General features: G+C 39.9%; 1 protein-coding gene across 1 annotated transcript in view; it reads right to left on the bottom strand.

The window, feature by feature from the left end:
* The window catches only part of MAP3K19 (mitogen-activated protein kinase kinase kinase 19), a 53,452-nt gene that overhangs the window by 19,850 nt on the left and 16,698 nt on the right, over positions 1 to 16,904 (bottom strand). Inside the window, exons 6-8 of the mRNA XM_069577766.1 lie at positions 11,152 to 11,245; positions 5,258 to 5,336; positions 4,061 to 4,320 (exon numbers count right to left, since the gene is read on the bottom strand). Coding sequence (XP_069433867.1) covers positions 4,061 to 4,320; positions 5,258 to 5,336; positions 11,152 to 11,245 — 433 coding nt within the window. The remainder of the gene's footprint in view (positions 1 to 4,060; positions 4,321 to 5,257; positions 5,337 to 11,151; positions 11,246 to 16,904) is intronic.

The following is a 16,904-nucleotide window of genomic DNA, read 5'->3' as shown; positions in this document are numbered from 1 at the left end:
CAATCAAGCACTGTAGTTAGAAACATGTTATTTAAAAATGTGGAATTACATTCTAGAAGAATATTACATTCTAGAAGAAACAGTATTTGTGCTTCTTATTTCTTATTTTTTATTTCTGCTCATCTGTCTTTTCTGACTTTTTCTTAAACAACATTTATTGATTATCTTAAGATTACATTTAAACAAAAAAAAAAATTGAGAAAAAACACCAGCTGATTTTCTCAGACAAGATCATAACACCTATGGAGCAGATCCCATTACAGAATACTGACCTAACCCAGTTTGTTTTTGTTTGAATGTGCTGCTTTTATTACGTCTTCAAGATTCTCTGTGGTTTGGCCAAGAGAAATGCTATTACCACAATGTCCAATTCAGTCTCTCCATCTATCCTTTCTCCACCTGGTGTACCAACTGCCCTTCCTTTTCTCTAAACTCACCTCCTCTAGAAAACTATGTTTCTCCTTTTTTTCCCCTCATAATTAAAATGGGGCTCAGACAGGAGTTGTGAGCTCTGAACACATGTGACATGTTGCTTAAATATGTTGGCTTTGGAGATGGGGGTCCAGGTTTGAACCCAGCCTCTGTAATCCACTAGCTATGTATCCTGAGCATACACTTCACCTCCCGAGGCCTCATTTCTGAAACAAGCATGTTAATATTAGCTATATCAGTGAACATTTGTGCCTTGAAGTAACAGGCACTCAATAAATGGTTATTGCTGTTGATGCTACTAATTCAATATATGTTTTAAAATAGTTATGTGTCAGATCTGGAGCTTTGTGTGGGGAGGTGTGATGGTTTTTGCCTTTGTTATCTGGTGAAGACCAGCACATAAAAAGATAGTGACAATTTAGCATGATGTGTGTTGGTTGGAGACAAGGTTAGGATCCTATGGGAGTCCAAAGGCATGGTGATTCACCCAGTCTTAGAGACATTCAGGAAGACTTCCCAGAGGAAGGCATATCTAAGGGCATACCTGAAGGATGGCTTAATGTTCCAGTGGAAAAAACGGTGTGTGAAAATATTCATATATTTGTTCTGGGAATGGAAGGCATTTGGCGGTGCTGACGTTTATCATCTGGTGAGGAAGAGTGAAAAGAGAGGAGGCTGAAGAGAGGCTGTGGAGAGCTGGGGGTAAACTTTGCAGATTTCAAGGACTATGACCCTTGGGTCTACATCACAGTCCAGCTTGATGTTGACTTTTACACACAGCCTCTCGAAACACAGCTTCAACATCAGGTCAACTGAAATCAGCCAGACAGGGAAGGACAACTATTCAATGATTTCACTTATATGAGGGATCTAGAATAGTCAATTTCATAGAGACAGGAAGTAGAACAGTGGCTATCAGGGGTAACAGGAGAAAGGAGAGTTTAAGTTGAATGGGTGTTGGACTTCCCTGGTGGACCAGTGTTAAGAATCCGCCTGCCACTGTAGGAAACATGGGTTTGATCCCTGGTCTGGGAAGATTCCACATGCCATGAGCAACTAAACCTGTGAGCTGCAACAAGAAAGGCCCTGCAGTGAGAAGCCTGAGTACCACAACTAGAGAAATCCCCATTCTGCAACTAGAGAAAGCCCTGACACAGCAATGAGGAGCCCATACGCCGCAGCGATGACCCAGCACGGCCAAAAATAATCCATATATGAATAATGGAAGCATAAATCTTAAAAAAGTCCTGTGGCTGTAGAGCTTCAGTTTTACAAGATGAAAAGTTTTGGAGATACAGTGATGATGTTTGTGCCACAATGTAAATGTATTTAAAGCCACTAAACAGTATGCTTAAAAATGGTTAAAGTGGTACATTTAATGTTACGCACATTTTACCACAATAAATTTAAAATTTAAAAAAATTTAAACACTATTTCATTTAAAAATTTCATTTAAGCTCTACTCTTACACCCTAATGCTTCCCTGGTGGCTCAGATGGTAAGGAGTCTGCCTGCAGTGCGGGAGACCCAGGTTCGATCCCTGGGTCAGGAGAAAGACATGGCAAACCACTCCAGTAATCTTGCCTGGAAAATTCCATGAACAGAGGAGCCTGGCAGGCTATAGTCCATGGAGTCACAAACAGTCAGACACAACTGAGTGACTTCACTTTCCTTGCACCCAAATCCTATCATAATCATGCTTTTTTTTCTCCTTTGTTTGACATTTCCTCTGTTGTGCAATGCCCTTATTGCAATAAGCCAATAAATGCAAAATTTGGGGCTGCAAGTTTGTCCCTGGTGGTTTAGGCCAATTGGTTTAGGACAGTGTTAGAGCCAGACATCCTGGAATGTGAAGTCAAGTGGGCCTTAGAAAGCATCACTACAAACAAAGCTAGTGGAGGTGATGGAATTCCAGTTGAGCTATTTCAAATCGTAAAAGATGATGCTGTGAAAGTGCTGCACTCAATATGCCAGCAAATTTGGAAAACTCAGCAGGGGCCACAGGACTGGAAAAGGTCAGTTTTCATTCCAATCCCAAAGAAAGGCAATGCCAAAGAATGCTCAAACTACTGCACAATTGCACTCATCTCACATGCTAGTAAAGTAATGCTCAAAATTCTCCAAGCCAGGCTTCAGCAATACCTGAACTGTGAACTTCCTGATGTTCAAGCTGGTTTTAGAAAAGGCAGAGGAACCAAAGATCAAATTGCCAACATCTGCTGGATCATCGAAAAAGCAAGAGAGTTCCAGGAAAACATCTATTTCTGCTTTCTTGACTATGCCAAAGCCTTTGACTGTGTGGATCACAATAAACTGTGGTAAATTCTGAAAGAGATGGGAATACCAGACCACCTGACCTGCCTCTTGAGAAATCTATATGCAGGTCAGGAAGCAACAGTTAGAACTGGACATGGAACAACAGACTGGTTCCAAATAGGAAAAGGAGTACATCAAGGCTGTATATTGACACCCTGCTTATTTAACTTCTATGCAGAGTACATCATGAGAAATGCTGGACTGGAAGAAACACAAGCTGGAATCAAGATTGCCGGGAGAAATATCAATAACCTCAGATATGCAGATGACACCACCCTGATGGCAGAAAGTGAAGAGGAACTAAAAAGCCTCTTGATGAAAATGAAAGAGGAGAGTGAAAAAGTTGGCTTAAAACTCAACATTCAGAAAACGAAGATCATGGCATCTGGTCCCATCACTTCATAGGAAATAGATGGGGAAACAGTGGAAACGGTGTCAGACTTTATTTTTTGGGCTCCAAAATCACTGCAGATGGTGACTGCAGCCACGAAATTAAAAGACGCTTACTTCTTGGAAGAAAGGTTATGACCAACCTAGATAGCATATTCAAAAGCAGAGGCATTACTTTGCCAACTAAGGTCCGTCTAGTCAAGGCTATGGTTTTTCCAGTGGTCATGCATGGATGTGAGAGTTGGACTGTGAAGAAGGCTGAGCGCCAAAGAATTGATGCTTTTGAACTGTGGTGTTGGAGAAGACTCTTGAGAGTCCCTTGGACTGCAAGGAGATCCAACCAGTCCATTCTGAAGGAGATCAGCCCTGGGATTTCTTTGGAAGGAATGATGCTAAAGCTGAAACTCCAGTACTTTGGCCACCTCATGCGAAGAGTTGACTCACTGGCAAAGACTCTGATGCTGGGAGGGATTGGGGGCAGGAGGAGAAGGGGACGACAGAGGATGAGATGGCTGGATGGCATCACGGACTCGATGGATGTGAGTCTGAGTGAACTCCAGGAGATGGTGATGTACAGGGAGGCCTGGCGTGCTGCGATTCATGGGGTCGCAAAGAGTCGGACTCGACTGAGCAACTGAACTGAACTGAACTGAACTAAGCAGATATCAAAGACAGAAGTGCCCTAAGGGGAAATGCTGGCATCAGTGTGCTATCTAGTAAATAAGTTTTGGGCTAGATAGAACAGCTAACTCAAATCTTGAATGAAAGTATCCTCACTGTATGCCCCCAAAACTCCCACAGATAAAGATCAACCAAATATGAATTCCCTGTAAAGATTTTCAAATTCTGAAGAAAAAGATGAGTAAAGAAATATTTATTGACCAAAGAATAAAGGAATCACTGCGTAATTCAATGAACTCACCTTCAGATTTTCTTGGCCGCCCCTTCAGAAAGTGAGGAACATCTTCCCTGGCTACAGACTTGGAGGTTATTGTTTCTAAGTAAGGTCTTGGCAACAAAAAGCCCAAGTTGGTATTGAAGAGTTCCTGGGAACGTTCCTCTTTCTTTGCAAGTAAAGGCTCCGTGGTCACCGCCTTTGTCCTGAAGCCCACCATCTCAATGTTTTTTGGAAGTGAAACAGAATGTGCTGGTGTCCATTCCTGATGCCCTGAGGTTATCTGACTAAAGGGGGGAGGAAATAGTTTAATTTAAAAGGCATTCCCCATGTCTTCTGGATCTCCAGTTCTTAGCCCACCTGACACCACTGGAAACTTTGGAGGACTAAATCCAAATGGTGCTGCTGAGTGGAATAGCTGTGTTGTTGAAAGTGCAAGACCTCCCCATTCTCTGACTTGCTCCCCACCTCAGCAGCCCTCTGCCACTCACACTTTGGTTTTCCCAATCTCTGTTTCCTCAAGCAAAGAAATCAGAGGAGGAAAGGACAGAGACAAGGGGGTGCACCCTTGTACTTCTCCAAAGGCATTGACCAGAGGCCTTGGACCATTCTCCAAAGGCCCAGTACTTCTCAAACTATCTTTGGTGAAGAATCCATTTAAAATTTTACATTGCATCGTGGATTGAAACTTTTGTAAAATGTAATCAAAATGAATGACTATAAAAATTAAACAAAAATTGAAAACATGAAAATAAGCCTCAAATTTTCCACCATCAGATCAATAAATATAAAATTACTTGACTAAATGGCTACACACCTTTTTAAAGGTTTAAATGTCCAAGTTCTATACTGACTTCATTATTGACCGGTAACAGAAGGACCTCAGAACTCTGTTTTGAGTAGCACTGCTGCAAAGTCAGCAAATGATGGTCCTTGGCCCAAATCCAGCCTCCAGTCTTGCTTTGGGAGTTTGACTGGAACATACCACCCCCATTTGTTTATATACCATCCATAGAGGCATTCAAGTTACGACTGCAGAGTTGAATCATTGGAACAGAGGCCATATGGCCCACAAAGCATAAAACATTTATTATCCAGCTCTTGCCACAAAATTATTTATTATGACCCCTGCTTGGGGATGTTTTTCTGAATTACTAAAAAAGTGGGTTGCCACACAAGTATATACTTTAATTCCAATCTAACCTTTCAAAGAATACTTCTTACTTGTTTTCTTGTAAATCTTCTCGGCCCATTTCTTGGGGATGGCTGACATCTCTCGGAAAAGTAACAGTAATCTCAACACCTATGAAAGTGCAGGTCAGTAATAATAATAAGAAGAAAGTAATGAATTCCAGGGGTGATCAGGAATCAAATGTTTAATTTTTGGTTATTTGGCTCATGTATTCTTAGTAATTACAGGATGAACATTCACTAGGAACTGAGTTTTAACCATCTTTGTATCTTTCCTGTCCTATATAAATGCTTGCTTAAAGGGCAGAGAATTTGTATAACAAAACATTCTAGAAGTAAAATAAAGCTTTATGACTAGCAGTGTTTTCTCCCTGAATGGAGAAAACAAGTCCTCCTTCTGTAAAGTGTGACTGATATCATCTACTTCGCAGGACTGTTGTGAGAATTAAATGAGATAATTTAAGTTGCCCCATCGGAACTTGCTTGTATCTGTCGTTTAGTCATCTCTTATCTGATTCCAAGGAGTGACTTCTGGTATAACCCTTAAGACAGAAAGTTCCAACTTATAGAATGGATGCATGCCCACAAAATAGCACATTAAACAAATTGACATGAAAAACTAGTGTGGGGACTTTCCTGGTGGTACAGTGGATAGGAGTCTGCCTGCCAAGGCACAGGTTCAATCCCTGATCCAGGGAGATTTCACATGCCACAGGACAACTCAGCCCATGCACCACAACTACTGAAGCCTGCACACCTAGAGCCTGGGCTCTGCAACAAGAGAACCCATTGCAATGAGAAGCCTATGCACTGCAGCCAGAGAGCAGCTGCCCCTCACCACAGCTAGAGAAAGCCCTTGGGCAGCCGTGCAGACATAGCACAATCAATATATAAACAAAAATAGTTCAGAAAACCTAGTGTGAACCATACCAGAATTGCCTGTCCTTTAAGATTTTCACCTATTCACTTTTTCCTATTCAACAAACTTTTATCAAGTGTATGCCAAATGTAACTCATTGTGCTTAATATAAAGAAACAAAGAAGGTACAGCTGTGGCCTTAGCAGAGACTATAAATAAGAAAGCAAAGAGCATAGCCAGATAAGCACTGTGAAAGAAGTGTGCAATGTGTGTGTAGAACATAGAAGCATATCCTTCCAGGAAGATGTAGGGCTTGTCCCAGTATTCAGCTTATCCATCTATCTGTCACAGCCATTCATTCAGTCTGTGGATGCTGGAGGAGCCATGGTTTTAATCAGCTCCATTGATCGAAGTATAGTAGAGAAGATTTAAGCAGGTCGTGAATCAGAGAGATCTGGGTCTCCATCCTCTTCTGCCACTTCCGGGGGGGACCTTGGGAAAGTTACTTAATAGCTGTCATCATCAGTGTGTGCATGCTATGTTGCTTCAGTCATGTCTGACTTTCTGTGACCCTATGGGATGTAACCCACCAGGCTCCTCTGTCCATGGGATTCTCTAGGCAAGAATACTGGAGTGGGTTGCCATGCCCTCCTCCAGGGAATCTTTCTAACCCAGGGATCGAACCTGCGTCTCGTAGGTCTCCTGCATTGGCAGGCGAGTGCTTTACCACTAGCACTACCTGGGAAGCCAATTACCATCAGCGTATCAATTAAAGTTTTTATTATTTTTAAAGGACATTGGGTATTTTGTCAAATATATAGGAACCACCATAAGGAAAGCATTTTTAATGTGAAATGTTTATGCTTGTGTTATTTATAAGAGTGGTGCATTTAAAACAAATAAATATTTCCAAAAGGAGTTCTGTGGTTTGTTTTTTTTTTTTGCAATCTCTAAAAATGAAGTTTCCTCGGAATAGTGGATTTTCTTTTTAACTTTTCAAATATCCTATCACCACACTATGTAGCACAAAATGACAGGCTTGGGATTACAGAGCTGGGAGGAACTTAGAGGTCATCCAAACCCTTCGTTTTAGAGATGAAAAAACTGACAGTCATGAGGTTGTGAGATGGCTCATGGCCACTTTTGTAGTGAAAGGCAGATGGATGTCTTTCATACCATTTTTGTAGTCATCCTTGAGGGCAAACACCTAGCTGACATGTTAGAGTAAGAAAAACAAACAGCATACATTCCTAATGACTCAACTGTCAGTGAAAAGGATGCTCTGTAAGACTAGGCACAGTTAGACTTTGCTGTAGAAGTTATTCTACAGTATATTCATGTGAACATGTTCTTAACAATGACTGTACTTTTAGAATCATTGAGGACTAATAAACCTAGATGATTTTTTTACCAAGAATGTTTTTAACTAGATTTAATAAGCTAAAAATCTGTTAATTGGTTGATTTCTCTTTTCTTAAACCAAGAAAGTAAGATGCAAGTATAAGAAATTCCTGACATTTTAGACATTGTGAAAGTTAATGGTTCCTAAATGGGGAAAAAAAATTTGGTCCTAATTGGCGGGGTGGGGGGAGGGATATTATAAAACCTTCTGACACTGAAATCATCTTGGAACATATATATTCTCTGTTTTATCTTTTAAATATTGTGAGTGATCATAGGAGCCTCTGAACCTAAGAGTGGTCCAGGAAAGAGGATGCACTATCACATGTGAAAATAAAACACTTGCTCCTATCTGAAAGCATATTTCCAGTAAGAAGATGCAAATTAACCCAACCAGAAAATGTTATAGTAGAGAGAAACTAAGAAGCATCATTTACACACAACCAGAAACATAAACTTTCTTGCAGAAAAGGGGCAAATGATATTCATAAAGTCAGAAAATGATGATTAATTATTAATATAAGTGCTAAATTTTTAAAACAAAAACTTAATCGGCCTAGCCTAATTCAGTCAATGAAGAGAAATTATTTTCTCCAGAAAAGTCTTACTTTTCTGTGTTTCTACTTGCTTTGTTTAAATGGATGGGAATCGAGGTTCAAAATATTTTGATAACCTCTCTACCTTTTGATAGTTTCCTAAATCGTGATTTTCAACAGAATTTTTTTACAGCTACATGTTCCAGTCTTTTTTTGCCACTAGTTTTCAGAAAACTAACTTGAGAGATGGATACCCAGGAGTTACACAAGAGAAGATAAGATGGCTTTATCCTTTCGCTGATATGAATATCAACAGCAGAAGGAGGGTCTAAGGTCAATGTAGAAGCATTGTGTATGCTGGTCGTGGCTGAGGCAGTGTGATCTGGGGGTCAGTGACCAGTTTTGAGATGTAGCTACAAGAATTCTTTATGACAATCCAACCTGGGATCTGTTCTTCTCCCTTGTGTTTCAATCGTCTATGAACTCTTCTAGTAACTTTTAAAACTTCCTTTCTTTTCACTCAAGTAGAACAGATTTTGTTATTTGCACAGAATAATCCTGATAGATATACACCATATTTTTAAAAAATTAAGCCTAGTAATTTTAGAAAATAGGTTCTCATTCACACACGAAAAGAATAATTTTACATGCTCAATTTCCAGTCTACAAGGTTTGCATCTGATATGTTCTGGGGAAATAGCTGATTAAGGAATGCAAGAAGATTTATATAATAAGGAAAAGGATGAGGGATTGGGATGAGGGGCAAATTGTATTTCATAAATTACCATCTGTAAAAGTCCATAAGAAAGCAAATGTGTGTTGCAGGAATATTTAGCTGCTATGGATGTGAGAGTTGGACTGTGAAGAAGGCTGAGCGCCGAAGAATTGATGCTTTTGAACTGCGGTGTTGGAGAAGACTCTTGAGAGTCCCTTGGACTGCAAGGAGATCCAACCAATCCATTCTGAAGGAGATCAGCCCTGGGATTTCTTTGGAAGGAATGATGCTAAAGCTGAAACTCCAGTACTTTGGCCACCTCATGCGAAGAGTTGACTCACTGGAAAAGACTCAGATGCTGGGAGGGATTGGGGGCAGGAGGAGAAGGGGACGACAGAGGATGAGATGGCTGGATGGCATCACGGACTCGATGGATGTGAGTCTGAGTGAACTCCAGGAGTTAGTGATGGACAGGGAGGCCTGGCTTGCTGCGATTCATGGGGTCGCAAAGAATCGGACACAACTGAGCGACTGAAATGAACTGAACTGAACTGAAAGACCAGGGCAGTGATCCAAACATTTGAGTTTATATATATTTTAGTTAGTGAAGCTTCCTTTTTAAAAGAATAATACAATAAACAAACAGATATAATTAAATGATTAAATGTGCATATCTACAATCAAATAGTCACATGGATGTGCATAAAGTCTTTATAAAGTATGCAAACACTTAAACATTAACAACCTGGGGTATGTTAGAAGCATGTAAATGGAATTTAAAGAGATTTATTGTTATTTAAGATTAATACAATGCACAATAATTCTCCATTTTTATTTCAGACTTTGTGACTTGAAAGAGTTACTAGCTTACTGAAGACTCTTATCAACTATGAGAAGAAAACTTAGAAACATAATTTCTTCTTTAGAATGTATAACTGAAGTTATGAAAGCTTAAAACTGCAAGAACTTAGTTGAGATGCTGCCTAAGTGTTATGGTTCCTACATGAAAATCTAAAATATTACATACAAATTGATTTTTAAAGTATTATTAATATGAAGGGGCTTTCCTGGAGGCTCAGATGGTAAAGAATTTGCCTACGATTCAGGAGAACCAGGTTCAATTCCTATAAGCACCTCAAATGCAAGCCATCTCTAAATTGAGCTGAATTAAACATAGTATTTAATATCTTAGAAGGTGACTGGGACACAGTTGGGCTTCTGAGAACTCAGAGTTGAAGTCTTCGAAAGTCAAAGGCAGATGACAAGGACTACTTGGAGGGGATCAGGACTTGTTTATTTTAATTAGGTCTTTCAGGGTTCATGATGTTTATAATTTCTTCCCTGCCCTCAGCCAGGAGAAAGGAGGTACCGAGTGAGTTTGGGAAAGATGGGAGGCTCCCCAGAAGAGGGCAGCATTGCATAAGGGGTCAAAGGAGACAGTGGCTGAGCTAGCACTGCAGCCTTCAGGGTGGTTAATGGGGATGAGAAAAAAGACATCCGAGAGGGCAGCTTCCCTGGCATGTTAGAAATGCAAGTAGGAAAATTACCAGAAAAGAGATCGGAGCAGTTCAAATAAACATTTCATTTAAGAAGTGTATAAGGGAGTAGATGACAGACAAATGTGATCGCTGTGATGATTATGTTCTGCAGTGAGAATCTGTAAATACCTTGTGATCTGTTCAATGCAAGGACGTTTAAGAATAGGACAGGATGACGCATTTGGAATGGGTGCTGTTTTGGGAAATTCCAGACTTATGGCCTCCTAGAATACGAGAGTGCAACTTGGGCCTTTAGTTCTTGGTTCAGTCCCCCAACTCCCCCCTCAAGGGAAGAGGTCTGGGATGACAGCTAATGGAGAAATGCTTGGTCCTGGAAGAGAATAAGGCTTCCCAGGTAGCACTAGTGGTAAAGAACCCACCTGCCAAGGCAGGAGACGTAAGAGAAGTGGGTTCAATCCCTGGGTTGGGAAGATTCCCCTGGAGGAGGGCATGGCATACTCACTCCAGGATTCTTGCCTGGAGAATCCATAGGATGGACATGGTAAGCTACAGTCCATAGGGTCGCAAAGAGTCGGACACAACTAAAGTGACTTAGCACACACACATGCACGGAAGAGGACAGATCCCTGTAGCTGCTGGAAGATTCTGAGAGAAAAGAAGTGAGGGACAGGATGCTACCAGACAAAAGAGAAAGGAGATGAGAACAGCACGTTGAGCTAGAGTAGGGTAGAACAAAGGAGAGACTGGATAGGTTGCCAAGACTCACTGATTCAAATATGGACCAGAGGATAGGATTTCTTTTCCTCTATGCTTGTCTGAGAGTTCAAAGCTCTGCACTGAGCATGACTAAAATTAGGGGGAAAATCCAAATAATCAATATTGTCTTTGTAAACACATCAAGGACAGAAGATGGATACCTTCTGCCCTGGGTTGCCAGTCTTGTCCATCACCACTTGGATCTCCTTCACTAATCAGTATGGAATGAGAGCAGTCATCATCTTGGTCAGACTCCTGAAATATCATAAAATAGAAAGTTTTTCAGTGTAATACTTGCTTGGCAGGGTGAATGTTGTTGTTGTTGTTGTTTTTCTAGGCTAAAGTTTCACACTGCTGATTCCTTTTAAATCGGATATTCAGGACTAAAATAATGGGAAAATGTTTGTCTCCAGAGCACCAGGCTTAGACAGACGTGAATGTGATTAATTGCATAATCAAAGATGAAGATCAAAGCTGAAATTGCATATACACAGAGAAATTCAATATTTTATACTTTATCATGTCTATATTCAGGCTGTTAAGCTGCTACCAATTCCATCCGAGTGGGTAACTGGAAAGAATCCTTTGGCCACAGCCAGTGAACAACCCCAAAGGAACATGGTCTTTTCCATAATGCCTCCTTGGGGCATCATTTACAGATGGTGAGGGTGGAAATCCTTGCCCCACATGGAAGCTGCAGATATATCCTTAGACTGAAAGGCAGCAAAGCTGATTAAAGTTTTCACTATGACAGCCTTCTGATCTAATCGTGTTAGGCAACTTCTCAAACTTCCCTTTTACAATCTAGAAAATGATCAAACTGCTGAAAAACATGGTTGAAAAACAGCTTAACTTAAAGAAAATCAACCAGCTTGACTTACAAAAAGTATTCCTGACTCTCTAAAGAAGAAATGGTTTCTATGAGAGTGCGTTGTTGTTGATAGGCTCCTCCGTTAGAAGTTGTTGCTGGTGATTTTGCCCCTTTTAGTGGCTAGAACAGTGATAGATGCAAGTAGTAGTTAAAATATCCCATCCTACCTGGATGTTATAATTGCATTCTGGCTTCTGTGATCCAGATGAATGGCCTAGTTAAGCAGACTATCGGATAAAAAGTCTTTGCCCTAAATGCAGATGTTTGTCGGAGAAGTGAGCAGACTTTATCATAAAGCCTCTGATATTTCATTCACTAATTCCCAAGAGAGTGTGGGAATCTTTTCACTTTGTTCATTTGACTTATCACTACCATTAAAATATTTTAGGTGTTCAATTTTTAAAAAACTTTTTATTTTGTATTGGGTTGAAACCGATTAACAATGTTGCAGTAGTTTCGGGTGAACAAGGAAGGGATTCAGCCACACAAATACATGTATCCATTCTCCCTCAAACCACCCTCCCATTCAGGCTGCCACATAACATTGAGCAGAGTTCCATGTGCTATACAATAGGTCCTTGTTGGTTATTCATTTTAAATATAGTAGTGTGTACCTGAGCATCCCAAACTCCCTAACTGTCCATTCCCCTTGGGGGAAGGTGTTCAATTATAATAGCTTAGTTATCATATTTTACTTTATACAGCAGTACATGCTTTGTAAAGCATTCTCTACCTCCCAGCACAGGTTAGGGGTCCTATCTCAGCCCATCCTGGTTGTCAGTGGCAGATGGGACACCTGGACAGGTTTGCCCTGATCCTAGACCGTTGTCAATTTCACTGCTTATTCTTTGCATTTCAAAACTTCTACCACTCTCTGGCAAATTTCTTCTCTCTCCCATCCAATTACAAAGTGTGAGCAGTAGGGGATTACTATTTTATAAAATGCATGGAAATACCAAAACAGCAGTTCTTTAAAGAGCAGGAGAAGAAATCACCTATAATCCTACAAATAAAAAGCAAACTCTGTTCACACAGACAGGATATTTTCTTTTTCTTTTTCCTAAGTGTTTAATATAATAATAGAGTTGTATCATGTCATTTCATATCTGGCTTTTTTACTTATGACAGGTATAAATTACATAGCAATTTACTAAGTAAATATAATTTTAATGGAGTTTTATCAGAGGGTCATAAAGATGTTTAGTAAGTCCCATAAGTGTTATGATATAAACCCCATCATGCATAGTAGGCAGTTTTTAATTCTTCATTATCACACATAGTGCTGCGAACACCTTTACAAGTAATACCCCAATTTTGTATTATCTCTTTAGAGTAGATTCTCAGATATGGAATTATAAGGAATTATTGATCTGAAGAATATTCGAATTTTTTCTACATATGTTGCTTTAAAAGTAAATTTACAATTACTACTTACTCTCCACTAGCAGTGCATAAGCCTGTTTCACTACCTTCTCCCTTATCAATTATCAATTTTCATTTTTAGTAATGTAATATATGATCCGATTGTTTGAATGTGCATGCTTTTGTTAGTAGAAATGTTGGAGAGAGTTTCAGATGTTTAGTGACCACTGAAGTTTCCTTCTTAGTATATATAATTTTTATTCATATCATGTCTAGAACACTCTATGAGACTTCAGAATATATTTCTTCCATTTCATATAATTAGAGTGTTTCAGTGAAATTTTTATGCTGAATAAAACTAATTAACACTAAATTTAGTGTTAAATATATAACTGGTTCTCATTTCAAGTTTCTATGTTGATTAATGATCTGCGGTTGGTCTCAACTGCTTAGTTCATTCATTAGTTGGTCCTTGAGGAAAAGTTGGAAGATGCAGGGTATGGGCAAACTAGCTGCAAAACCCATAACAATGACTAGCATTTATCCATACAGTGCCAGACACTGTTGGACCTTTCACACATTAGCTGACTTAATCCTCACAAAAACTCTAAAGGCAGAAACGATTATTCCATTTATACATGAGGTTCAGAGGAGTTAAGTAACTTAACCAAGGTCACCTAGCAAGCCAGATTCACACCCAGGCTCTGAAGTCTGGTTACAGAATTCATAATCACTCTGCTTTCTTGCTACTATGAAAAATTTGAAACAAGAGAGTCTCAACAAGAACCAGAAGGAAAATTAATAATCATGAGAAAATTAAGAGAAAGAATATTCAAACATAATTTATAATTTTTGCACAGGAAAAAATTAAAGATGTGTGATCCCTACAAACTCCCGACAAAAAACTTCTTCCTTAAAAAAAAAAAAACTGAAAAACCATAAGCATCACAAACAAAAAGGATGTGGGGAATAATACCTACTTTGAAGATTAACATGAAAATGAAGACAAAAACAGCAACAGCTCAGAATTTTCTGTTTATTTTAAAATCTTAAATATGAATGACTTTAATGGACTTCACTTGTGGCTCAGCTGAAGAATCCACCTGCAATGTGGGAGACCTGGCTTTGATCCCTGGGTTGGGAAGATCCCCTGGAGAAGGGAAAGGCTACCCACTCCTGTATCCTGCCTGGAGAATTCCATGGACTGTATAGTCTGTGGGGTCGCAAAGAGTTGGACATGACTGAGCGACTTTTACTTTCACTGGGTGAAAGAGGAAACTGAAATAATGCAGTCGTGAGTGAAGGAGAGAAAATGTTAGAATAGCACATCCCAAATAAACAGAGCCCATCAACCATTCACGGTAATGCAAGAGGCAGCAACAGACGACAGCATAGCATTCTAATCTGCAAACAGCAGAATGCCAACCACACAGAAAAGAGGCGCAGGAATCGTACGCAATTCAATTTGGAAAGAAGATTCTTCTTAGATGAAAAAAAGATTGGCAGAGGCCATGAAGAGCCTCTCAGGTGCAATCCTACAAGCAAAGCAGCTGCTTATATTTGTAAACTATAAAAACCTATTGCAGATAACCCCCAAATAAAGCAAGCTTTCATTCAAAGAAAAGAAGTGAAAAAAAGACCTTGGGTTTTTTTTTTTTTTTTTTTATTTAAACCCTAGAGAAAGCACTAGAAAGAAGCAAATTCAATAGTGAGAGTCTCTCTCTCCCTCAAAAACAAGTTCAAAGTTATTTCAACCATAATAAGAAAAATATAGAGTGAAAGTTCAAAAAATATCTTAGAACTGCATAAAAAATGAACTAAATATGAAGGGATTTTTTTTTAGTCTTAAAAAAAAAAGAAGCAAGTTTCCTAACTATATCACAAAAAATGAAAAGTGTGTTTTCTTTTATCAATTTCTTTCTTTTTATATGTATTTTATTTCTATGTATTTGGCTGCAGTGAGCATATGGGATCCACCTCCCTGACCAGGGACCAGACCCAGGCCCACTGCACTGGAAGGCAGATTCTTAACCACTGGACCACCAGGGAAGTCCCCTCCTGCTGTCTCTTGAGTTACTAAAGTGATACCTTACCTACCCCTTAGCTCATTCATCTGGCAAATCACTGGAGCAGTCAATCTGGGGACAGACTCAGTGTGATGAAGTCAGAGAATGGGTACCGTGGTCCGGGTGGGGTTAGTCTATGAGCCAAGGTTTGGGTGGGATTAGAAAGAGGAAAAAGTAAGGGACACTGGACTTGGAGCTGTGAGGGTTTAAGGCCAAGACTGACATTTTCATCCTGATCCTGTGATCTGCTCTATGTGCTGTGTTGTGCTGTTCAAGTCACTTCAGTCATGTCTGAATCTGGTGACACTCTTGTGACCCTATGGACTGAAGCCCACCAGGCTCCTCTGTCCATGGTATTCTCCAGGCAAGAATAGTGGAGTGGGTTGACCTGCCCTCCTCCAGGGGATCAAACCAGTGTCTGACCCAGAAATCAAACCCTTGTCTCCTGTGTCGCCTGCATTGCAAGGCAGATTCTTAACCACTGGAGCTTCAGTAAAGTCCCAAAGCTTTGATTTTTAGATCAGCTAGGTTCTATCACTGGAGTGGTTACTGTTTCTCCTCCCTGCAAGCTGAGAAGAACAGAGGCTACTTTGCAAAGCGGTTAACCATAATCACTTCTCTTGGTGGCAATTCTTGGGTGAGAGTCTTGTGTGCCGCTGGGCCTTCCCTGTGGAGCCTGATGGGAAATGTGTGTCCTGAGAACAGGGGAGAGAGTGGGACAGGTGGATTTTGCAGTTAGTGAATGGGCCGGAAGTAGGTAAGTACTCTTAAATGGTGTGATAACAGCCATCTATGCATGCTAAGTCCTTCGGTTGTTTCTAACTCTTTGTGACCCCATGGACTATAGCTCGCCAGGCTCCTCCATCCATGGAATTCTCCAGGCAAGAATACTGGAGCGTGTTGCCATGCCTTCCTCCAGAGGATCTTCCTGACCCAGGAATCAAACCCATGTCTCTTATGTCTCCTGCTTTGGCAGACTGCTTGTTTACCACTAGCGCCACCTGGGAAGCCCCATCTGCTCTATTCATCTGCTATTAATAACTTGGCCAGAGGAAGGAGATGAAATGTTAGGCTGGGCAAGAAACGGGGAAAGGAGAGTCACCTCTCTCCTCGTTGACATATTGACTCACTCGTGACTTGGGAAAAAAGCAAGCCTCTTTGGGGAGTAGGTTGGGATCTTTTTACTGGTGATAAAAGTGAAGAAGGTAAACAACCCCCACCTCCTGCCCCCAAAAGATAAAGTGATACATTACCTTCTGTCTTATTATTGCAGTTGACAATTGAATATTCTTATATCCTGTCCCCATCCTTCCAATAAATTCACCCTTTTTTTCTTATAAAATCAATAGGCAAAGTGTAAATTATGACTATTTGAGTATTGTACTATACTGTATGTATTGCACTATAGTCATGCAATAGAAATATAATGTGATTATACTTTCTTGCATAACTTTTTTTGTACATAAACCCCAAATCCCTATTTTTATTTCATTCACAAATTTATTTAACATTTAATTAATTTTCATATATTTTTAAAAATCTTAAATCTTCCCAACCTCCAGTGGTCTTTCCACATGGTTAAATATATCAAATAATACACCAGTTCCACCTTCTT

The sequence above is a fragment of the Ovis canadensis genome, chromosome 2, assembly GCF_042477335.2.
Source record: "Ovis canadensis isolate MfBH-ARS-UI-01 breed Bighorn chromosome 2, ARS-UI_OviCan_v2, whole genome shotgun sequence".
In the NCBI taxonomy this organism is placed as follows: Eukaryota; Metazoa; Chordata; class Mammalia; order Artiodactyla; family Bovidae; genus Ovis; species Ovis canadensis.
Note: the sequence above shows the minus strand (reverse complement) of the source record. Positions and strands in the feature narration are given on the sequence as shown.